Here is a 19906-nt window from a genome sequence, read left to right as displayed (position 1 = left end):
GGAAGCAGAAAGGAAAACCAGCGACAATAAAGGCTTGCTCATTTTCGCTTGACAAAAGTGTGGTTTGGGCTCGAAAGTTTGTGGTTCTATATGGTTTCATGGACAATTTTTGTTGAAACGCGACTTAGAAGATTGCCTAAGTTTTTCTAACGAATTATTTTCAACGATTTTTCATTGGATTCGGATGATTAAAAATATTGAGAAATAGTCTACAGTCCAGTCGATCGTGAAATGTTTGGACATTCATTTAGAAAAATGGTTAATTTCGTTTTCTAGAGGGGTTTTGTATTTTTTAATGAATTATTTGTACGTATTTTTAAGTGCATTTGGATTACTGAAAATATTGAGAAATGACCTACAATCAAGTTGATCATGAAATGGTTGGACATTAATTGTGAGAGATTATTAATTTCATTCTTTATAGAAATTCTGCATTTTTTAATGAATTATTTGAGCGTATTTTTAAATTTATTGAGATTATTAAAGATATTAAGGAACAATCTACAGTTGAGTTGATCATGAAATATTTAAACATTAATTTCGAGAGAGTATAAATTTGATTTTTCAATACTATTGGACGACGATGATTGCACTGCGGATTTCATATTTACACTTTTCACTTCATTTCATTAGAGATCATTGATAGGATGAATCAATTGCGATTTAATTTTCAGTTCCTCGTATTTAGTTCATTAAAATTTATATCTGCTCAAAATCTGCAGTCTAACGATTAAATTTTGCCACATGGTTAACTGTGTGTTAAATTTGATTACGTATTCGATAAACTGTTAAACGATTGATGTGATTTACTATGGGTATAAATTGTTATAGATATAAATTAGTAATAAAGTGAAAGATTTCCCATATAACTACGTAACATCCGATATAACATTTTCATTTAGTCAAGAAATATGTTTCGAAATTTCGTCAGTTTTCGTAAACATTGAAACGGAATTTGTATTAGAAATAGAAGCTTTCTAAGCAAGATTACGACACGTGACTCTACTGTAAAATGTAATTCGTTGAGCATACCTATATAAACTCCTTAAGAAATATGTTTGTGTTGCAATTTATTCTCGACGCTTCCGCGCAATTTATTTTCATCGCTGCTTTACGGCCAAAGATGAGAATCTTTTCAAGAGAAAGAGGATATACATTTTACATCACCTTTATGTATCCCTTAAATGCATGGTCTTTCCAAAACCAATAAAATACTGAAGAACAGTCAATCCATCAGAGAGAAATACAAAAACAACGCAGAAAAAAGAGTTTATCACCATTCAGAAATTGTAACCGAATAAAAAACCAAAGTCTAAACATAAATTACTAAAACTCCTGAAGCTTTTTATTTCATTCCCAAAACGTTTCACTCGAATATAGTTGCCTACACCAAATTCACCTCCAAGACCAACAAAATCAACCTAACTGCATTCCCAAACACACCAGTTCAAATACCAATCAGCCGAATGCTCGTAACGCGAAAGCTGATTGCTCCATTATTCAAAAATTCCTTTGCCCGAGCACTATCATCTCCAGATTAATCCAGACACCGGAGACTCCTCCGCGGCCAGTTCAATCTTCCTAGTTTCAAAGTGAAGCGAGAGAGGGCCGGCTGATGAAATTCGCGACACAAAGTCTCGTGAAAGAAAAGCCCCCGACGTGTCTCTAATAATCGAAGTTCTGAAGTCGTGGGTGGCAATGACGAACCGAGCTCGGTGGAAAATCAGTTTCGAAACGAAAGCGGCCGTAACTTGCATACAGATTCCCGCGAAGCCGGAAGGGTTTCTCCCGCCGCGCGACATTGTATCGCGCCTTAGTCCCCGGGAATCATTAGAATTTCATGGCTGGCCGAGAAGTTTCGCGATCGAGCTTTTAAAACCGAGCCAAGCGAAGAAAAGAGGGGAAACTCTTTTCGGTCTTATAAATCCCGGTTTTTTCCTCGCCCCGGGTTCTCGAGAGAACCACTTTAAATGGGAGAAGCGCGGGGCGCACACGTTCCCTGAGTTACGTTCGCATTTGCGTGAAAAAGTTGGGCGCCCGGTTCCTCGGCTCGACCCACTTCCCGCCCGCGGAATTAAAAGTAATGTCCCCGCGACGACGCTTCTAATCACTCGGCTTTACGGCGATTCCAACCAACCCGACGGATACACGCTCGGAAACCGAAGTTTCTAACGGATGTTCCAGAGATACTGCGTCCGGATTGCTCGGGGAAATATTTCGACTGCGTCCCGTTTGAAAATATTCTGGATCATTCGATTTTTCTGGGGATACGATTAAAGGTAAAAAATAAAAATGTTATTACTCATTTTTACTTATACTTATTTTTTAGTATTTTTGAATATAAGGAAATCAACGCTGATAAGAATCCACGCGTTTGATCATCGTAATGTTTTCCTTAATGTTAATATTTAATTTTTATTATTTCTGAAACTAAGGAAATCATATCGATAAGAATTGACAGGTTTGGGAATAATGGAGGAATGCTTCTTAAGGTTACTTGAAGGTCATAATAATGTTTTCCTTAACATTAATATTTAATTTTGGTTATGTTTGAAAAGGGCAACGTATTTAGAAGAAGTTGTGTAACCAGTGATGGTGGAAAATATTGTCATTTCAAAGATATGAGATGTTTTTCAATATTAGCCAATATTTGTTATTTACGAAAATGGTAAGAAATAAAAGTATTAATAAAAGGTGGGAAAATATTCACTTATATTTAATTCGCAGTGTATTTTAGATAATCTGTTGCTCAGAAATCGAAGCTCCAAAATGATTTTCCAGTAATTACAATCTGAAGGTGTCGAAAGCTTAAAGGTTAAGTACAAAATAGGATAATAATTCCGTGAAATCAATGTTCGAAGAAATCACACGAAACAACTCTGCGAAAACGGAAAATAAGTCACGTTCCTCGTTCTCCGCTTCAATTTTTCTCCGACGGTAGCACATTGCAAGATGTATGCAACGTTTCGTTGAAGCGTTGCTCGAAAACAAGCTGTTAACGTTAACCGATTTCGAAATAAAAAAGTCTGACAGTGGGGCAATATGAAACGCGACGTCACGCTCCAACTACTCCGTGCGTTCTGATTATATTCTACAACTTTTGTTCGCTCGCAATTCGCCGTTTCTGCCATCGGCGCGTGTTGCTGGCCGAGCTTTATGCATTCCGCGGAGCGTGTAACATGTAATTCTACAGTGAGGAGTAAAGTCGCACGCGAGCGCCGCGTGTGTTATCAAACGGAAGGCGACTCGTACATCGGGACACATTAATTAAATCATGTGTGGAAACGGCAGTCATTTTCTGAAACAACTTTCCACGTTGCACGCGCTGACCGACGCGAAGTTATAGCTCGCGTTCAATATTTTATTACGGCTTCGGGAACAGTAACGAATTTTATGTTAGAGAAATTTGTCGAAATATAAATAGAAAACACGATGAGAATTAAGAACGTTATACAAATTTATAATATTTGATATTAGAAAATTTCACGTTGGAGCTTTTAAGAAATTGCTTGTAAGAAATTCAATAAATCGTATTATACTATTTACCTAAATTGAAGTAATTCTGAAATGTCTACAAAAGTGAGACACTGTTATTTAAGTTTAGTCACTTTCATGATCAACAACGAAGACGTATCTTCAATTACTGTACATTGCCTCATCCAATTTCAATATTATTTCCTATCCTTTCAATGACACTTAAAAATCAATGTCTTGCTGAATACACCTTACATTACAAATCCGACATTCGTTAACTATCTCAACATGAAAAGCAATCGAATCGACAGTGGACTTTGCAATTCATTAACGGAAGAATATAGAATAATATCAAGTCTTCCGAAGCATTTCCAGTGCAACAAGCCTTTATACAAGATACACTTTCCATTGTTTCACGTTCGATACGCAACAGCTTCCGCTTGAAAAATAGAATTTCAAGAGAACTCTGTAGAAAACTCGGTTCACCGGATTTCCATAATGTTCCAGGAAGACTTGACTTGATCGAAGCACGAGTGTCGAGGTGTCGTGGGCGCGGAGTGCTGGCGAAAGAAGGGGTCACGAAAAAAAGCGATAGAATGTAGTGCGTACCTCAATGTGTCAGACCAGATCGTACCTTAGGGACGGCCGACGGAAATCGAGCGCCTCGAGGTCGGACGGCTCTCGTCTGCAGAGCGAGCAGAAAGCGCACTGCAGCGTGTTCTTGAAGGCTTCTCGGAAGTCGCGGTTGAAGTACGCGTAGATCAGCGGGTTCAGCGCCGAGTTCGTGTACCCGATCCAGAAGAGGAGCGCGATCACGACGTCGGGACACGGGCAGGATTCGCCGCACAGGGTCGTTATGACGTACCTGAAGACAAACTTCGCTCAATTACTCCCTTCCGAGGAAGGAAAGTTTCACGATTCGTGTTCTTGGGTAATCTAGGAGAAACAGAACTAGTTGTTCAATCTATGTTTCGTGTAACGACGACTTGCTCTTCCGATGAAGATTTTAATCATAACTTGAGTACTTTTATTCTGTTACTTTCTCTTTTGTAATTTTTATTGTTTTTCTTTTATAGCTTTCTGTCTGATAATATTCTTTATCGAACGGTGTAGCCGAGTAAGTAGATAAGTGAATGTGAATTAGATTGTTCTAACGTTCAGATTCGAAGTATATAAGGCTATAATATTAGAATGTTCTGAGTACGATGTTAGAATGATATGAAACTATCAAGAAATGATAGAAATTTTTCTTAGGGTGCACCCTAGTCTGGAATTATACAAATCCATCATTCTGCGGACCACAAACTACCTTTGAGAATTTCAATATATATATATAATGAGATAATAACAGTGATAAATTAAGAAACCAGAAACTCCTTTAAATTGTTCTCTTGCCGTCACAAAACAAGGCTGACCGTTAATCCACACAGCTAGCCGTCCCAACCGACGTATTTACTTAATCGCGTTTTAGACTAACGAGAACAATTGGAACCATTATGCAAGCGAGACGCACACGCGGCTCGCGTCGCGATCCTTCTCAATTTTCACGTGACATTAAACAAACTGCGAAAAATCAACGATTCGAGGAAGATCACGCGCGAAGCTCGACACTCCGTAGAAACCCGAGAAGTTCCACTATCCAACCGACGCAATGAAACGTCATAATCAACTGGTATAAAAAAAAAGGAACTGAAAAACGTTCGTTGACGCACCACAGGAAGAATGGCAACCAGCACAATATGAAGGTCCCCATGATGATGCCTAACGTCCTCGCAGCTTTGTGCTCCCTCTTCATCTTCATGATATTCTTGTCTTTGGTCGGCGTGTGCAAATGATCGGTGCTGATCTCGTTCAGCGTGAGCGTCTTCGAGGATCCGGCACTGTTCAGTTCGCCGTTCAGATTGTTCAGGTCCTTGCTGGGCCTGTGGCTCAGCAGCATCACGTTGCCCATTCGGCTGTGCATCTGCTTCTCCTGCCGGTTCGCCTCCTTGAATACCGCGAAGTACGTGAGCGTCATGATGGTGCAGGGTATCCAGAACGAGATGCTCGACGAGAATATCACGTAGATCTTGTTCACCTTGAACTCGCATAGCTCGGGGTGCTTGCGCCTGTGCATACTGTTCTCGACGGTGGTGTACCAGCCCATGAAGATCGGCACGAACGAGATGAACGCGGGCATGATCCAGCAAGCCAGCAGCATGTACGCGGCTAGCCTTTTAGTCATGATGATCGGGTACTTGAGCGGCTTGACGATGGCCCAGTACCGGTCCACCGAGATGCACATCAGGTGGAGTATCGAACTAGTGCTGAAGTACACGTCCAGCGAGTTCCACACGTCGCACATGAAGTAGCCGAATAACCACCGGCCGGTCATCTGCACGCTGGCGTTGAACGTCATCGCGAACATGGCGACTAGCATATCCGCTAACGCCAGGGACACCACGAAGTAGTTGGTGATGATACGCAACTTCCTGTGCCTCATCACCGACACCATCACCAGCAGGTTGCCGAACACGGCTGTCAGGATGATGGAGCCTAGCAGGCAGCCTTTAGCTACCGTAGCGGGCACCGACCACTTCTGATCGGCCGGGTAGGTGCCGTTCGCGAACTGACTGTCCTCGGTCGAGATGGCGTTCAGCAGGCTCGTCACGTCCACCGAGGACACCTCCGTTGGCTCGGAGGTAGTTGCGATCGTCGTCATGCTCGGCTTTCCCCGGTTACCCGCTCTTTTTCCTCTTCTCGTGTTCCCTCGCGCGAGCGCGTGCCTTGGTTCCCTTGGCCTTGGTGTCCTCCTCTTCGGCCGGAAGAGACTCGACCCGGGCCAAGCCCCTTAGGTCACGGACGTGCCGACGAGCCGACGTACCAGGTTGGCCTTCATCCTTGCTGGGTAAGGGCGTTGCCACTCGGCGACCTGTCTACTCGACGCCGGGACGCTTGCCAGCGTAATCGGCTCCAGCTGCGCCGAGAGAAAGATCGGGGATCCGGCCGACCCGCGAGCCCCGGCTCTGACGGTTCAGACGACGATCTCCGAACCCGACGCGACGACTCGGCTGCGACCGCTCGACCGCGGAGCAGTCTACATGTTTCGATGGGGCGAGGTGCTGGTGACCTGGAAACACCGAGGTGATTGTTAGATCGTGGAGGGAGGGGGCTCAGAAAGAATTGCTTCTTTGAGATTTTCGTTTAATGTTCGTCTTTATCGGTGGCGTGATATCATTGAAGAAGTGGTTTGTATTGTTTAAAAAATCGGAGAATATTCTGGCATCGTTTTTTTCGAAAGATTCGAGCGTACGTTGAGTTTTATAGAAATTTATAATATTGAAAGTTGGAAATAAAATTTAGTTAAAATATTTCAATCTGCTGATTTCGTGAAAATATCTGGTTTTTTTAGTATTGGTATTTTGAAGTTTGCGTTGAAAAATATGTGTTTCGAAGATTGTGAATAGTAAATACGTGATGATATATGTGAGGCATGTTGTTGTAATTGATTGTATATAAGTAATTGTGATTAAAATGTCTGTATTTTATTACACTGTAATTGTTTCCCATATTTTAGGCATATTCGAATATTTTTCTTTGGAAGATTTCTATTCTGCTGCATATTTGAATCTAAATGTATTATAATTTATGTATTGCAAGCGGGATGCAAGTGATTCGGCTCGAAGATGACAAAGTTGTCGTGAAATACATGCTATTGTATCTGCGGGACAAACAATAATTTCCATTAGAGCCATTGTACGTTGTTTAAACGTGATACGAATTTCTTATCGTCCCCATTGAGGTATTCGACACGAGAGGGATATCAAGCACACTAGACGACCCACTTTATTCGATTTGTTTGTACTATCCGCTTAATCTACTCAATCCATTACAATCATTCGGACTATTCAATTTATTCGGTCTGCATAGCGCTGCACCGTTCCAGCAGATTTATTTGCTCCAAGTTCCTTTCTTTTCAAACAGACTTCCTCTATCACGATTTCGATTAACAATTCTCTGCATAGACGTAGTGAAGTCTTAACAACGTACGATAGTACGAACTCCGTTGTTCAACGTTTTAGAAACGAACAGCAAGATTATCACATTACTATTATTACCGTTTTTATTATCGTGTGCATACCACTTCATAAAATTAATGAATTACTCATTAGTTCAGCTAATACCCAAAATCAATTAACTGATCACTTAATTCTACAAATTACATATCCTGATTTAAATTCACGATTTTTCCCCGCCCTTATCCAAAACGGCAACAAACGATGGAGGTCGCAACACACTACCGTTAAACCAATACAAACGCAATATCCTCAAACACAAATACTCGATACACCGGAAAACAATGAAACTTCTCGTTCGCACAACAGCTACAAATCCCTAAACAATCGTTCCCCTATTCATTCTCACAATGTCATAGTCCTATTCAAGTCCCTAATAACGCTCGCACAAAAAATGGCAAACATCAAAATCCAATTCCCAAGGGAAACAAGTGAAAACAAAACCACGAACCCCCCAAGCACGAATCCCTCGTAGAAAAAATAATGAATTCCCTATCAGCAAACTAAATATTTGCCCGAAACGCAATCAGCACCGGGGATTCAGCGCTGATTGCTAACTCGCGGCGCCGGCCGCGCACGCATCGGCCCTTTGAAGCGCCTCCGCCGTTTTCCCGATTGTCGCCACTCGAAACGAGGACGTGCCGGAAGAATGAGTAACCTTGAATGGGAACCCTCTTTTTCTGCCGCCGTCGTCTGCCTCTCCAGCTCCGTTGACCGTGCCGCGACAGGGCCGTGTCAAGTGCACACTCCCCGCCCCGCCCCCGTGTAATTTATGATCCGCTATTTTTGCGGTACATTTGGGTCAATTATTCCGACGGCGAGGGCGTGCTAGCGGCCCGCGCAACGCGATTCTGCCCGGGCGGCCGATGAAAAACTACCATCCTCCCCCGCCCCCGCCGGGCAACTGCACTTTTATTCCCCGATGAAAACGACAGCGCCGCCGGCCGGAACCAGGGATTCGCGTTTGATTACTTCGCGCTAGGCCTGTCTCTTCCCCTTTGTTCTTCTGGGTTTTGTCTGTTGGCCTTCCGTCGCGACACCTTTTCACCACCCCCGCCAGCCGCACTCCGGCTTTTTCCCTTTGCCTTGTGACCGTCGCTGGTGCACGAAACTTTCGGATGATCGATGCCTCAAAGGACCGACATTCTTCTGAAGGAAAGATGCGTTTGATGTTAGATCGCGCGAGGAATGCTCGAAATTTGATGCGTTCTTTGATGATCGACGGTGCTCTGTTTGGTCAGGTATTGGGTGGAATCATTGTTGGAGCAGCGGAGTAGTAACATTTTGCGTATAGTATTCAGTGCTAGGTTATTTTATGTGGAAGTGTGCAAAGAGGTGATGGATTAAATTTGACGTTGTTTGATGATATACGATTTGATGATTTGAATAGTATACGATTTGATTGGGTAAACAATTGTTGAAGCGGTGAAGTACTAGAATTATGAGTGGAGTGTTGAATGTTAGGTTAACGTGCATTCAGGTGTGAAGTGAGATGTAAGATGTGTTTGATGGTGGATTGTGTGAGATGGAATTTTGGGAGTTTGATATGTTGTTTCGAATGTTTAATTATTTGCTTGTGTATTAAATTAATTGCTGAAGTAGTAGAATTGTGGAAATTTCAAGTATAGTATAGCGTATTGTATTGGATAGAAAGAGGTATTAATTTGTAATTCTATTGCTAGCAGTTTCATTGTGATTTAGATAGTAATATGAATTTTATATATTTATTGTGAACTCTAGATAAGTTGTTCAAAAGATTTCATTCCGGACAGAAGGATTTAAAGACCAAACTCCTCGAAAAACCTTTTATCCTTTTCAATGAATCCCCAGGAAGCTGATCTCACACGAACTTTGTTATCCCCACAAGGAAACTTCGAATGTGTTGCAAGTACACGAAGAACTACTTCAAGAACATCAAAACAAAACGTTCCTTCGAATTCTCTGAAGAATCCGGCACTCCATATTTTATAATCTAACTACACTACTAATCTAGAAACTCTGCTTGTGGTCGAGAACAGGTGTTACTCTTTTTGTAATTTAAAAAATCTGTCTCATATTGGAAGTCTAGAAATATAAACGAATTACCAGTGTAATTATCAATTACTATAACTTATATAATTCACCACAAAACATTAACAAAGAATATATAATTATAAATATTACATATCTATAATTTATATATGGTACATATCATAATTTACTATATATTATAATAAAAGAAGATAAATAGCAACAGCAACGATGAAACCACATTTCCAAATAAACAATAAATAAATAATGCAAAAAACAATTAAATATAATATTTACAGCTAAACAGAGCATTCAAAGAACATTCAATTTCACTTTACATTTCATTTACTTCGACCAGATCCGTAGTTTACAACGTATAACGCGTTAATTACCACTCGACCGGTTAGTACACACAATGGCGACCACATCGATTACGAAACGGCGGGCCAGAAAGGAGCCGGGAGTCAGACTTAACCTAGACCCGGTGGTCGCGGTTTCAGGCCTAATCTTAGCTTTGCGCTCTTTTAATCTCCGCGGACGAGGGTTATCTTCGTCCTCGACCGTCACACACCAGCGCATCGGACAAAGATGATATCCTCGAGCCTCGTTCTTGACGACGACGGACGCCTCGCCAAGGCCGCGTTCTCCAATGCCGCCCCAGGTGTCGCGTATTACGGTCAGCGCGTTTCTTGCCCGTCCAGGGGCCGTCAGCGTTACTCGATGAAGTTATTTCTTGGCCACGACGTCGCGGCCACGAGGCAGCGTTGCAATTCTCACGGAAGAAACCGCTGCGAGGGAAGATTTCCTCCAAGAATCCGATGGTCGATAAGCGTCCTGCGGAAGATAAATGATCCTCCTCGCCGTTACAGAGAGAATTTCTTTGATATTTTTGCTACTGCGGTGTCAGGGCTGCGGTTTACGAGATTCTAGGTTTATGGAACATTGGGTATTTGTGTTTAATATGTATGGTTTTATTGTATTTTGTTATACTCAAATACTATTGTTTAATAATATTCATTCATTTTAATAGTACTATTTAGTACTATTTAATTTTAATAATGCTATTTAATGCTAGTATTTAATTTTAATAGTACTATTTAGTACTACCATTTAATTTTAACGGTACTATTCAGTACTACTATTTAATTTTAATAGTACTGTTTAATAGTACTATTTAATGTATAAGTGTAGGTTTAATATTAGAGGTATTACGATCGTTTTATAAATTATTTTACATGGTAGTTTATTTAAGGTGTACAGTAAAAATTTGTGAAGTTTTATTTTAAATTTCTAGTAATTGAAGGTGTTTGACTTTCTAACTTCGAATGAATTTTTTGAAAGTGTATTCGTACGTTTTAGAAGTTTGTTAAATGAATGTTAATTTGCACTTAGTATTCCATTTCATTTTACGAAGAAATGATAGTGTAAGAAAATAATGAAATGATGAAGGAGAAATAACAAATTTCTATTCGGTCTTCAAACATTTTAACGCATCGTGTCGCTTCGAAGTTCCCATTACAAAAAATATATCTAACTTTAATATTATTATATAAATGTATAATAAACAATAATCTGAAAAATTCATAACATTCTATTAATTAAAGAAAAAAAAACACACAGAAGAAGTTTATGGGAAGCCACCGGAAATTTCATTGAAAGAAATACGTGTCCACCCTTTAAAAAATTCACGCTTTAGACAACCACAAAATCACAAATAGAAATTTCAATCTCAACACTGTTGATATTTCAAAAATATTCGAATATCGAACGTCAACAAAACTGGAGGGAAAATCGCACGCGGAAGACCAATGATTGAAAATAATATTTTTTCGAACGAGTTACCTTACGGTGTTCGTTTCACTTCGATAATTCGCGTTCGCGGGGAGCGAATAAAAGAAACAAATTATTAGGTGATCCCATAAGCAATGCTTACTTTGCAAGATATTTCTTAATGCCATTTTCCATATAAGAAATTATATATTCTTCTCCGTTAACCGGAAAATAGGAAAATTTCGCACAATACGTGGTCAGTAGGTTAACAATTAAAAGAAAACCCTAGTAATGTCGTTATTCGCCTATGTAAGATATTCATCTATCTATTATTTACAATGTTTATTGATAAAATACATTTAGAAAATAGCATTACAAAATTAATCGAAATATAAGAAGCTATCGTGCACAATGATGATCGATACATCTGTGATTAATCCTTGTCCTCAAACGTACTCAATATAAAATTGTTTATCACATTTTGCGATTATCAATATAAGATCGTTACCATTCAATTTTTCATAACAAAAGCTTTCCCTATTTGTGAAAGACAGTAATTCCGATCTTGAATTCAAATAAGTTAGTTCCTTCGTAAATCCTACGAGGCTTGTATATCACGGAACTCTGCATCGAATGGTGAAAAAAACGGAAGTATTAATTCAGCACACTAGAACATAGCATAAGGATCGACATTATTTACGAGATGACGTAACAGAAAGGTTCGAGTAGAAAAATTTAATAATGTCAGCCAGTTGGAAGGACAGTGATCAATTCCGATTTGGTTTCCGGTTGAAACGCGATTCGTTCCCTGTGGTTGCGCGCCGCGGCCGCAACGCGTTATCCGTTTTTCCTCCATTTTGCAGGGGGACGGAACTTGATTTTGCGGAAACGTGTCCGATCATGGCCTCACGTTACAAAATCCGATTCAGCTGCTGCCAGGCGCGGCCAATCAGCGGTCTTTTCTTAAGCTGATTTCACTCGCAAATGGATTTCGCGGTACGCCCTTTCGCAAACGCTCGCGCGAGGAATATTTATTGAATTGTACCGCTGATCAAACTCATCAATTGCACCTTTCGTCGCCATAAATATTTCGAAAACGAAATGAGACTTTTTTCAAAATTATTATAATATTCGAAGAAGGATTAATATCATATTATTTTAATATTATCGCAATTTCTTTTACTTATATTTTAACTGATTTCCATTATATTCGAATATCATCTGAAAATACAAACATTAATAATTTTTAGAGCGATCACTCAACGCATTAGCGACAATATTATAAAAATCATTTCCCTCGCATAATGTGCTACGAGTTATCCCTGTTAACAGCAGAACAAAACTTTTAAGATATAATAGACACACATTTATTATAATAAATGATTATAATAAATTAAACATAATATTAAACGAACAAAATTCAAATCCATGAAAGACGCTTTAAGCGAAATAACAAAAATCACCATTGAAAATAAATGTCCCCTAAAATCAACCGTTTCAAAGGGAAACCTGCATTTTACGTAAACTGATTTGAGGAGTTGTAGTAAATCATTGGTCGCGAGTTCTTCGAAAAGTTCGGGGCAGTCGAATGCATCGGAGTTACGTTTCCCCGGTAGCACTAAATCGTAAACCGCGAAGTCCACAAATTTTTTCCCTGGATACCGAAAGTCGGATCGGCGCGGGTGGATGAATCATGTATCGTCGAAACGGCATAGACGGGATGAACCGTTACCGGTGGCGTTTGTAGTGGCCGAAGCACGATCATTTTTTATGAACGACCGAGCCGTGACTTACGACGCACGTAACGTGGCAAACCTGCGAATCCAGCGGCAGCGGAACACGAATAAATACGGCCGCGTCGCGATCCAGGCATGGCGAATTTATCGCGACGCCGCGGACACTTTGTCAGGTAAAATTGGATTGTGAGAATTGTCCGACTTACTTTGCCACACGCTCGTCGCGAACGAACCTTGCGACGAAAGGGGACGTTTCGAATGTTGTTTGTTATTTAACCCTTTGCATTCGGAAGATTTTAGATTTTAGATTACAAATATTTTAACATTTTCTAACGAGATAAAGACAATATTTTGTGAGACATTTCGAAAAGAAATCACAAGTACATTGAGGAACAAAGTTATTTTATTTCTATATTTCTTGAATTGATGCATTATGCAAAGTATAATATTAGATATCAAATTTGATAGTTTTACTGTACAAAATCAAGTGGCGAGTCACCTCTCAAGTGTAAAGGGTTAACACTAGATTTAACACTAGAACAATCGAACAGTTAAATCGACTTTTTGGAATTTCTCTATAGAAACTACGAAAGTGTGTCTATTGAGACTTCAATTGATTTGCAATTTAGTTTGCGTATTGCTAATCAATCAACTTTGGTTACGATGAGGTAGATTTATAAAATTATTTAGAAAATCAGGTCACGCGCGGGCGAGACTGGTAATTTCCACGTAAAGGGTTAACAATAGATTTTTCTGTATATTGTTACTGGAACATTAGTATAATATATAATATAAACTGAAAAACATAGCGAAAATAACTACCGCCGGTTGTATTTCGTTACACATTCTGTAAAAATTACTTGATTATTCATTACTATAAAGGGATTATACATTCACTAGAGGTACACCAACATTTAAGTGAACGCTTCAATATTCATAAATGCAAAACAGTGTTCCTCTTCGGACGATGTAAACCGAAGGATACTCGTATCTATTAAATTCAATTTGAAAAATAGGTTAAGTATCTTTCGAGTAAAACGTATATCGGCGGTCTGCGAACGTAACAGGTCCAGAATTCATGTACCTTAAGCGCGATGTGTTGGTACACAGGAATATCACGCACACAATCCGAAAACTCGAGTTTCAAACTTCGATAAAGGTATACGAAGCTCGCTGCGCGCAACTTACTTATTTACTTATTTTAAAATACGCTTAATTTAAAAATCGTTAAATTAGCCTTGATTAAAAAATACTAAAAGAAATCATCCTGAAATTAGTAACGGTAAATTAATAATAGCTGAAAAATGCGTTGAATCAATGGTTAATTAATGCTAGTTAGAAAATTGTAAAAAAGTCATTGACTTAACAACAGTTAAAAGATAATGAAGTTACTTATTATACAATTAATAACAGTAAACTAACAGTTTGAAAATAATAAAAATGCCTTACCCAGACAATTTGGAAGTATTAGGTTGGTGCGTATGAATTGTCGGATTTTTAAGTGAATATATAAAACTGCATATCTTTTTTCAAAAGCTGTTTATTTAATTAAAATATACTCCATTTGCTTCAATACACTTTTCCAAACGAGATTTTAATGCATAAATACCTGTCTTAAAGGAATTCTGATCTTTAGAATCAATAAACTCTGATATGGAATTTTTCAGGCTATCTTCAGTTTCATACTGTTTAGCCCGTAAAAACTGTTCTAAATATTTAAAAAGATGAAAGTCGGTTGGCGTATGATCCAGTGAATAAGCTAGGTGCTGCGAAATTTCGTATTTTAATTCATTTAATTTCGCAATCGTTTTCTAGGACGTATGCGGCCGAGCGTTGTGGATAAGTATTGGGCCATGCAGATTAACAAGTGATGGGTGTATAATTTTCAATTTTTCATGCATTTCATCAATGTACTAGCAGTATTTTTTGGCTGTAATTGTCTTCCCAGTTCGAAGGAATGAGTACTGAATTACTCCAGTCACATTCCACCAAACTGTTATTAAAATTTTCCGTGGATGAAGTGATGGCTTTGGAGTATGAGCACAAGCCTCATCCCTACCAAGCCACCGAGCACACCTTTTCCTATTGTCATAAAGAAGCCATTTTTCATCACAAGTAATAATCCGATCGAAAAATGGCACTCGATGAAATCCGGTTAGTAATGATGGGCATACGTTCAACCGATTGAGCTTATTTCGCTCGGTTAGTTCGTGCGGTACCCACTTATCTATCTTTTTCACCTTGCCAATTTCAGAAAGGTGTCGCAATATTGTTGTATGGTCAATTTTCATTCTGGTAGCAAGTTCCCTTGTAGATACAGTTGGATTCGCTTCCACCAATGCTTTCAGAGCATCATTTTTCACAGACGTTTTGGGTCTTCCACGCGATTCATTTTGTAGGGAAAAATCGTCAGACCGAAAATTTTAAAACCAACGCTGCGATTTTCGATCGTTAACAGTATTCTCCCCAAACACCTGGTTCGTATTGCGCGCAGCTTTCGCAGCATTATTACCAAGTTTATACTCATATAACAAAATTACAGGAATATCGGTTGAATTCATATCGGTATAAAATTTAAAACAAATAACAAAAGAGAACACTTTTGAGAAAATTTTATTCGTGAAATGTGACTCTGGCAATGGAGAGGACGACTATAAACGAGGTTATGCCAAAAACAAAAGCAGAATGAAAACAGAGAGACAAACGTTCGCATGTAAAGAAAAACCGACATTTCGTATGCACCAACCTAATATTTAAAATTCAAATAAGTTTTCTTTATCGAACAAACGAGTTATTTGTTCAGAATAAAACTTCACTGACCGAATTTCTTATCCACGCGGGGGAATCCCTTTCCATCGTTCCCTTTGCTCGAAACAAATGGAAAAAAAGTGGCGAATTACCGCGATGCGCGAACATTCGCGCGGATTCAGATTCCTCCACCGTTAGCCCCCATTTTTTCCGACATTCATTGGGGCGTTTGTCAAGGATTTACTTTATGATCACGTTAGGGGAAGCTCCCCTAACCCCCAACGACCCTAACATCAGACGGTAAGCCTTTTTATTCGATATATTAGGGTCGTCTGGAAGGAACAATGAAATAAAAGTTCGGATTAGACGATGTGTTTCTGTTTGTGATTGTTGGGGTACAATTTAGTTGTAATTGTTCTTTCAAATTGATACTAATACGAAGGCAGAAGGTAATTGACCGTAGCTAACAAATAATAGTTACTACTTGATTTAATTCGTTGTGTCTACTATTTTTTATTTAACCACAAGTTACTGTTAAAGATGAGATAGGTCATTATAGACTATAGTTTCATTTTGTTGCAATTTTTTACCACTATATTTACTATTACATAAAGAAGATTAAAGTTATTTTAAATACTTTTTACATACATCTGTAGAAAGTTAAATATTTCAATATGTCCTCCATATTTACGTAAAAGTGTAATTTCTTGCTCCTCTGTCAGTAAAGAATTCACCGGTTATCCAAACTTTTTTGTTCATTATGCAACGTTTCATTCGAAAACATCAGTCTGTTTTCCACAGTCAATTCATCAATTAATTCCACTTCGATCTTTCTCTCAACATTCCCAAATAAAATACATGCTACCCGCACTCGTGTTCGACGGTGCTCGCGGAAAGCTTAGCCGATAAACTTTCTTTTTTCAAAGGGAAAACCACTGGAAAATGAAACCTGTCGAAGTCCGTGCGATGAGCAGTAACAAAATCGAACCATTAACTCCGGAAACAGTGCGCGCGCATCCTTGAGGAGAATGAAAAATATTTAATTACGTTCAGCGGCTCGTCTAAAGCCTCGATGGAAGTTGAACGATGCTTTTCGCGTGTAAACTAAATGCATTTTTAATTAAACAATCGTTGGCTATCGACGAACAAGAAGTTTGTTCCTGGAAACATGTAACGTTCCTAATTTTTCCATTTTCGACAAAGAAAACGGTCGAGTACGTGTTCCCCGCAGGAAATTATGAACTTTGAAATTAGAACTTAGTGAAATCATGAAAATGATTGGAAACGTTCACGATTTATTAATCGAGCACCTCGTAAAATGAATCGATGGCGAGGAATATTGGCGAGTGAACCTGGGAATGGTCGTAGGCGGTTTCAGTTAAGAACTACGTGAGCCAATCGTGCAGTTTGAACGTGATCGATCGTATTTTGTTATGGTTTGGTCACTTTCATCGGAACCATTAACTCACCTAACGACTTATCGCGAGGTTTGTGAAAAGTAGCGGTGCTTGGAAGATAAATGGAAAATGTACAATATAATGGAATTCTAGTGGAAACCCTTAAAGAATTGTTTATTTTGAAACACAGGGTTTCATTGATTAAATACCTTGTTTGTTATCTTATTTTTTTAATTGGTTTAATATACATCGACTAATAAAGATATTACAGTAGCTTATATACTATCACGCTCTTTAAATTAAAGATTCCTTTAAGCAATATCTTATATACGTAAATTAATAAATATTGTATAAAATTCATGTACTTCGAAAGATCTTAAAATTTCTCATTTTTATCAGTTTATCAATTCGGTCCAGAAGAAATTCGATAACAGAGGATGACGTCAATCCGGAAAACTGCGTATATTTAAATTCCTGGAAGCCACCAGCTGAAGAAGACGAAATCGCAGAAAATGCTTTCCAAGAAAGAAAAGCGATTCAGTATCTCAAGGAAAATCACGAACCAATAACCAAGGAGAGCTGAAGTCGTACGACATGAAAAATCTTACAAGACTTCTCAGTCGAATCACAATATCTTCAAAAAACTTCGCTGGAAAACCCATAAAGTTTGAATTCCGTCGAAGTGGACGCGTTCACGGACTTCCTGGTCCCCACGCAGAGTTTCCGGCGTCGCTAATACAGGAAAAGTCAATTGATAATAGATCTCCTTAGCCACAGTTAGAGATCGCGTTCTAAGATGGCGCGTTTCGATCGAAGGGCTCGAGAAAAAGTGTTCTTTTCGCCATTTTTGCCGCGAAAAATGCCTATTTTCTTGTCGCACAGTAGGCAAAATCAAAGAGATACTGATCGAAAGTCTGTAACACTCTAATAAATGTGGATAAATTGATTTTCTAGTAATAATGTGTAGGAAAGAAAAACCGAAAGATGGGGCGTTGGGGATTCGGAGGATGTATTTTGGGGAACGCGAAAGAAGTTGACACAGTCTACGGTTTCTCAATCTAATATTTCAATTTCTAAATGTACAATGAATATGCCGGTTGGTCGGTGTACAATATATATCTCTCCGCTAGTGGCGGGGGAGTGACAGACGCGTGGGTAGGATTCCCAAAAATTGGGAAACCCCTACTTCCCCGCCAGCGGTCCGTCGGTTGGTTCCGTCAGCCGGAGACTCGGAAATTTCTAACGACTATAGCAGCAATAGCCCCAAGGATCGCCTTGACTTTAAATTACATGCAGGTATAAAATTCGTAGCTATTGCCTACTTGGGCTCAATCCACTGATTAACTAAAAACGACAAGCAATGGGTCCCTGGGCTTTATTGCTGCTAGGATAGACTCGCAAAAGGGTTTTTTATATCTAATGCCTACAAATGCAACATTTTTTAGTAATAAAGAAGAATTGATAATTGTATAGGGTTATCGGCGATAATTAGAGACCATTGTTATCACCAGTTATTCAAATCAAAATATCACTATGCACCTACACATGATATATAATTAATCATTTGTTATCATATTTATTTCTTATTTCGTGAGAAACTTAATCTGCTTATTACTACCAGGCATTCTGTTTTTAATTAACATTTCGTTTCTTTAACACTAGAACTACCGAACTTGTCAAAATGGCAGTTTGCAGTTCTTACCTCGCTATTATTGAGAAAAGTGTTAAATGTTCGAAATGATTTGAAAAATAGTTTCACTTGATTACTATAATCAATATATGAAAAAGCCGAAGAAGAATCTATTCTTACAATGTTTCTAAGGACCACATATGTTAAACATGTTAAACACTCAATAGTTTTAGTGTTAAGGACTTCAAAGAATCGATTTTTCGCCACGAAAACATCGATATTTTCCCCTTGTGCGCCGGACGGAATAAAACTTCGCGTTGGAAAATTCCTCACTGAGGAATCAGCCGGGGATAGCGTCACGTAAGCGGCGCGCCACCATGTAAATCGCGCTCGAACCTCGAATATAAGTAGAATTCTCGACGGCAGGGCCGACCAAGGACAGCGGACCTGCAAGATCAATGACGAGTCGACCCTCAGACGATTCTTGCCGAACGAGGGGACCGTTTAATGAGAATTTCTCGCATTTCCGATCGTCCGGTGCAGAGAACCGCTTTTGTACGCCCGCTAATTTTGGCTCCGCCGTCGCATAAATCCATTCCGCAACGCGTCGCGGAATGAAGACAGCGGATTCCGGCTCGTTTTCGGAATGGAATTCAAACCTGCTGATCACGAGTCTTCATTTTGAGGGAACGGGACGGGGAACCGATTATAACGAGACGTAATTATGACGAGGGAATGTTGCATTGCCGTGGAAGATGTTTCGTTGGAGTTGTTAGAGATTTTGTGAGAGAAGATTTTTCGATGCTTTGTTCTTAACCCTTTGTTCCATGATTTATTTCGTAACTAGGATTGATATAACTACTACATAGTTAACAATTTATTAACACGTTGAATGCCGTATGATTTCGTAGAGCAAGATACACAGAATGAAAAAAATATAATATTAACACGTTCGCTACCAACGTTTGTTTCAGTGGCGATTCTTTCAATTCTAGTACTTTATTCAATTTAATAAATCTTCCAAAGAAACTATTGAAACGAATGAAGCTAAAACGAGTCATTGAATCTCTAAATGTAATTTCGTAA

General features: G+C 39.1%; 1 protein-coding gene across 5 annotated transcripts in view; it reads right to left on the bottom strand.

Moving 5' to 3' along the window:
* Positions 1-19906, bottom strand: part of LOC116427594 (octopamine receptor beta-2R) — a 95402-nt gene that overhangs the window by 14244 nt on the left and 61252 nt on the right. For 3 of the 5 annotated variants that reach the window (XR_012999805.1, XM_031978117.2, XM_076372717.1), the window contains 2 exons: positions 5187-6583; positions 4109-4339 (listed from right to left, as the gene is read on the bottom strand). Coding sequence is in view for 4 of the 5 variants with exons in the window: in XM_031978117.2 (XP_031833977.1) it covers positions 4109-4339; positions 5187-6175 (1220 nt within the window). In the remaining variant the exon portion in view is untranslated. Of the gene's footprint in view, positions 1-4083; positions 4340-5186; positions 6584-19906 lie in introns of all 5 variants that reach the window. The other 2 variants (XM_076373214.1, XM_031978119.2) reach the window with 2 other exon arrangements.

Source organism: Nomia melanderi, chromosome 1, assembly GCF_051020985.1.
Source record: "Nomia melanderi isolate GNS246 chromosome 1, iyNomMela1, whole genome shotgun sequence".
Taxonomy (NCBI): Eukaryota; Metazoa; Arthropoda; class Insecta; order Hymenoptera; family Halictidae; genus Nomia; species Nomia melanderi.
The sequence above is the reverse complement of the archived record's forward strand: the minus strand, read 5'-3'. Positions and strand labels throughout refer to the sequence as shown.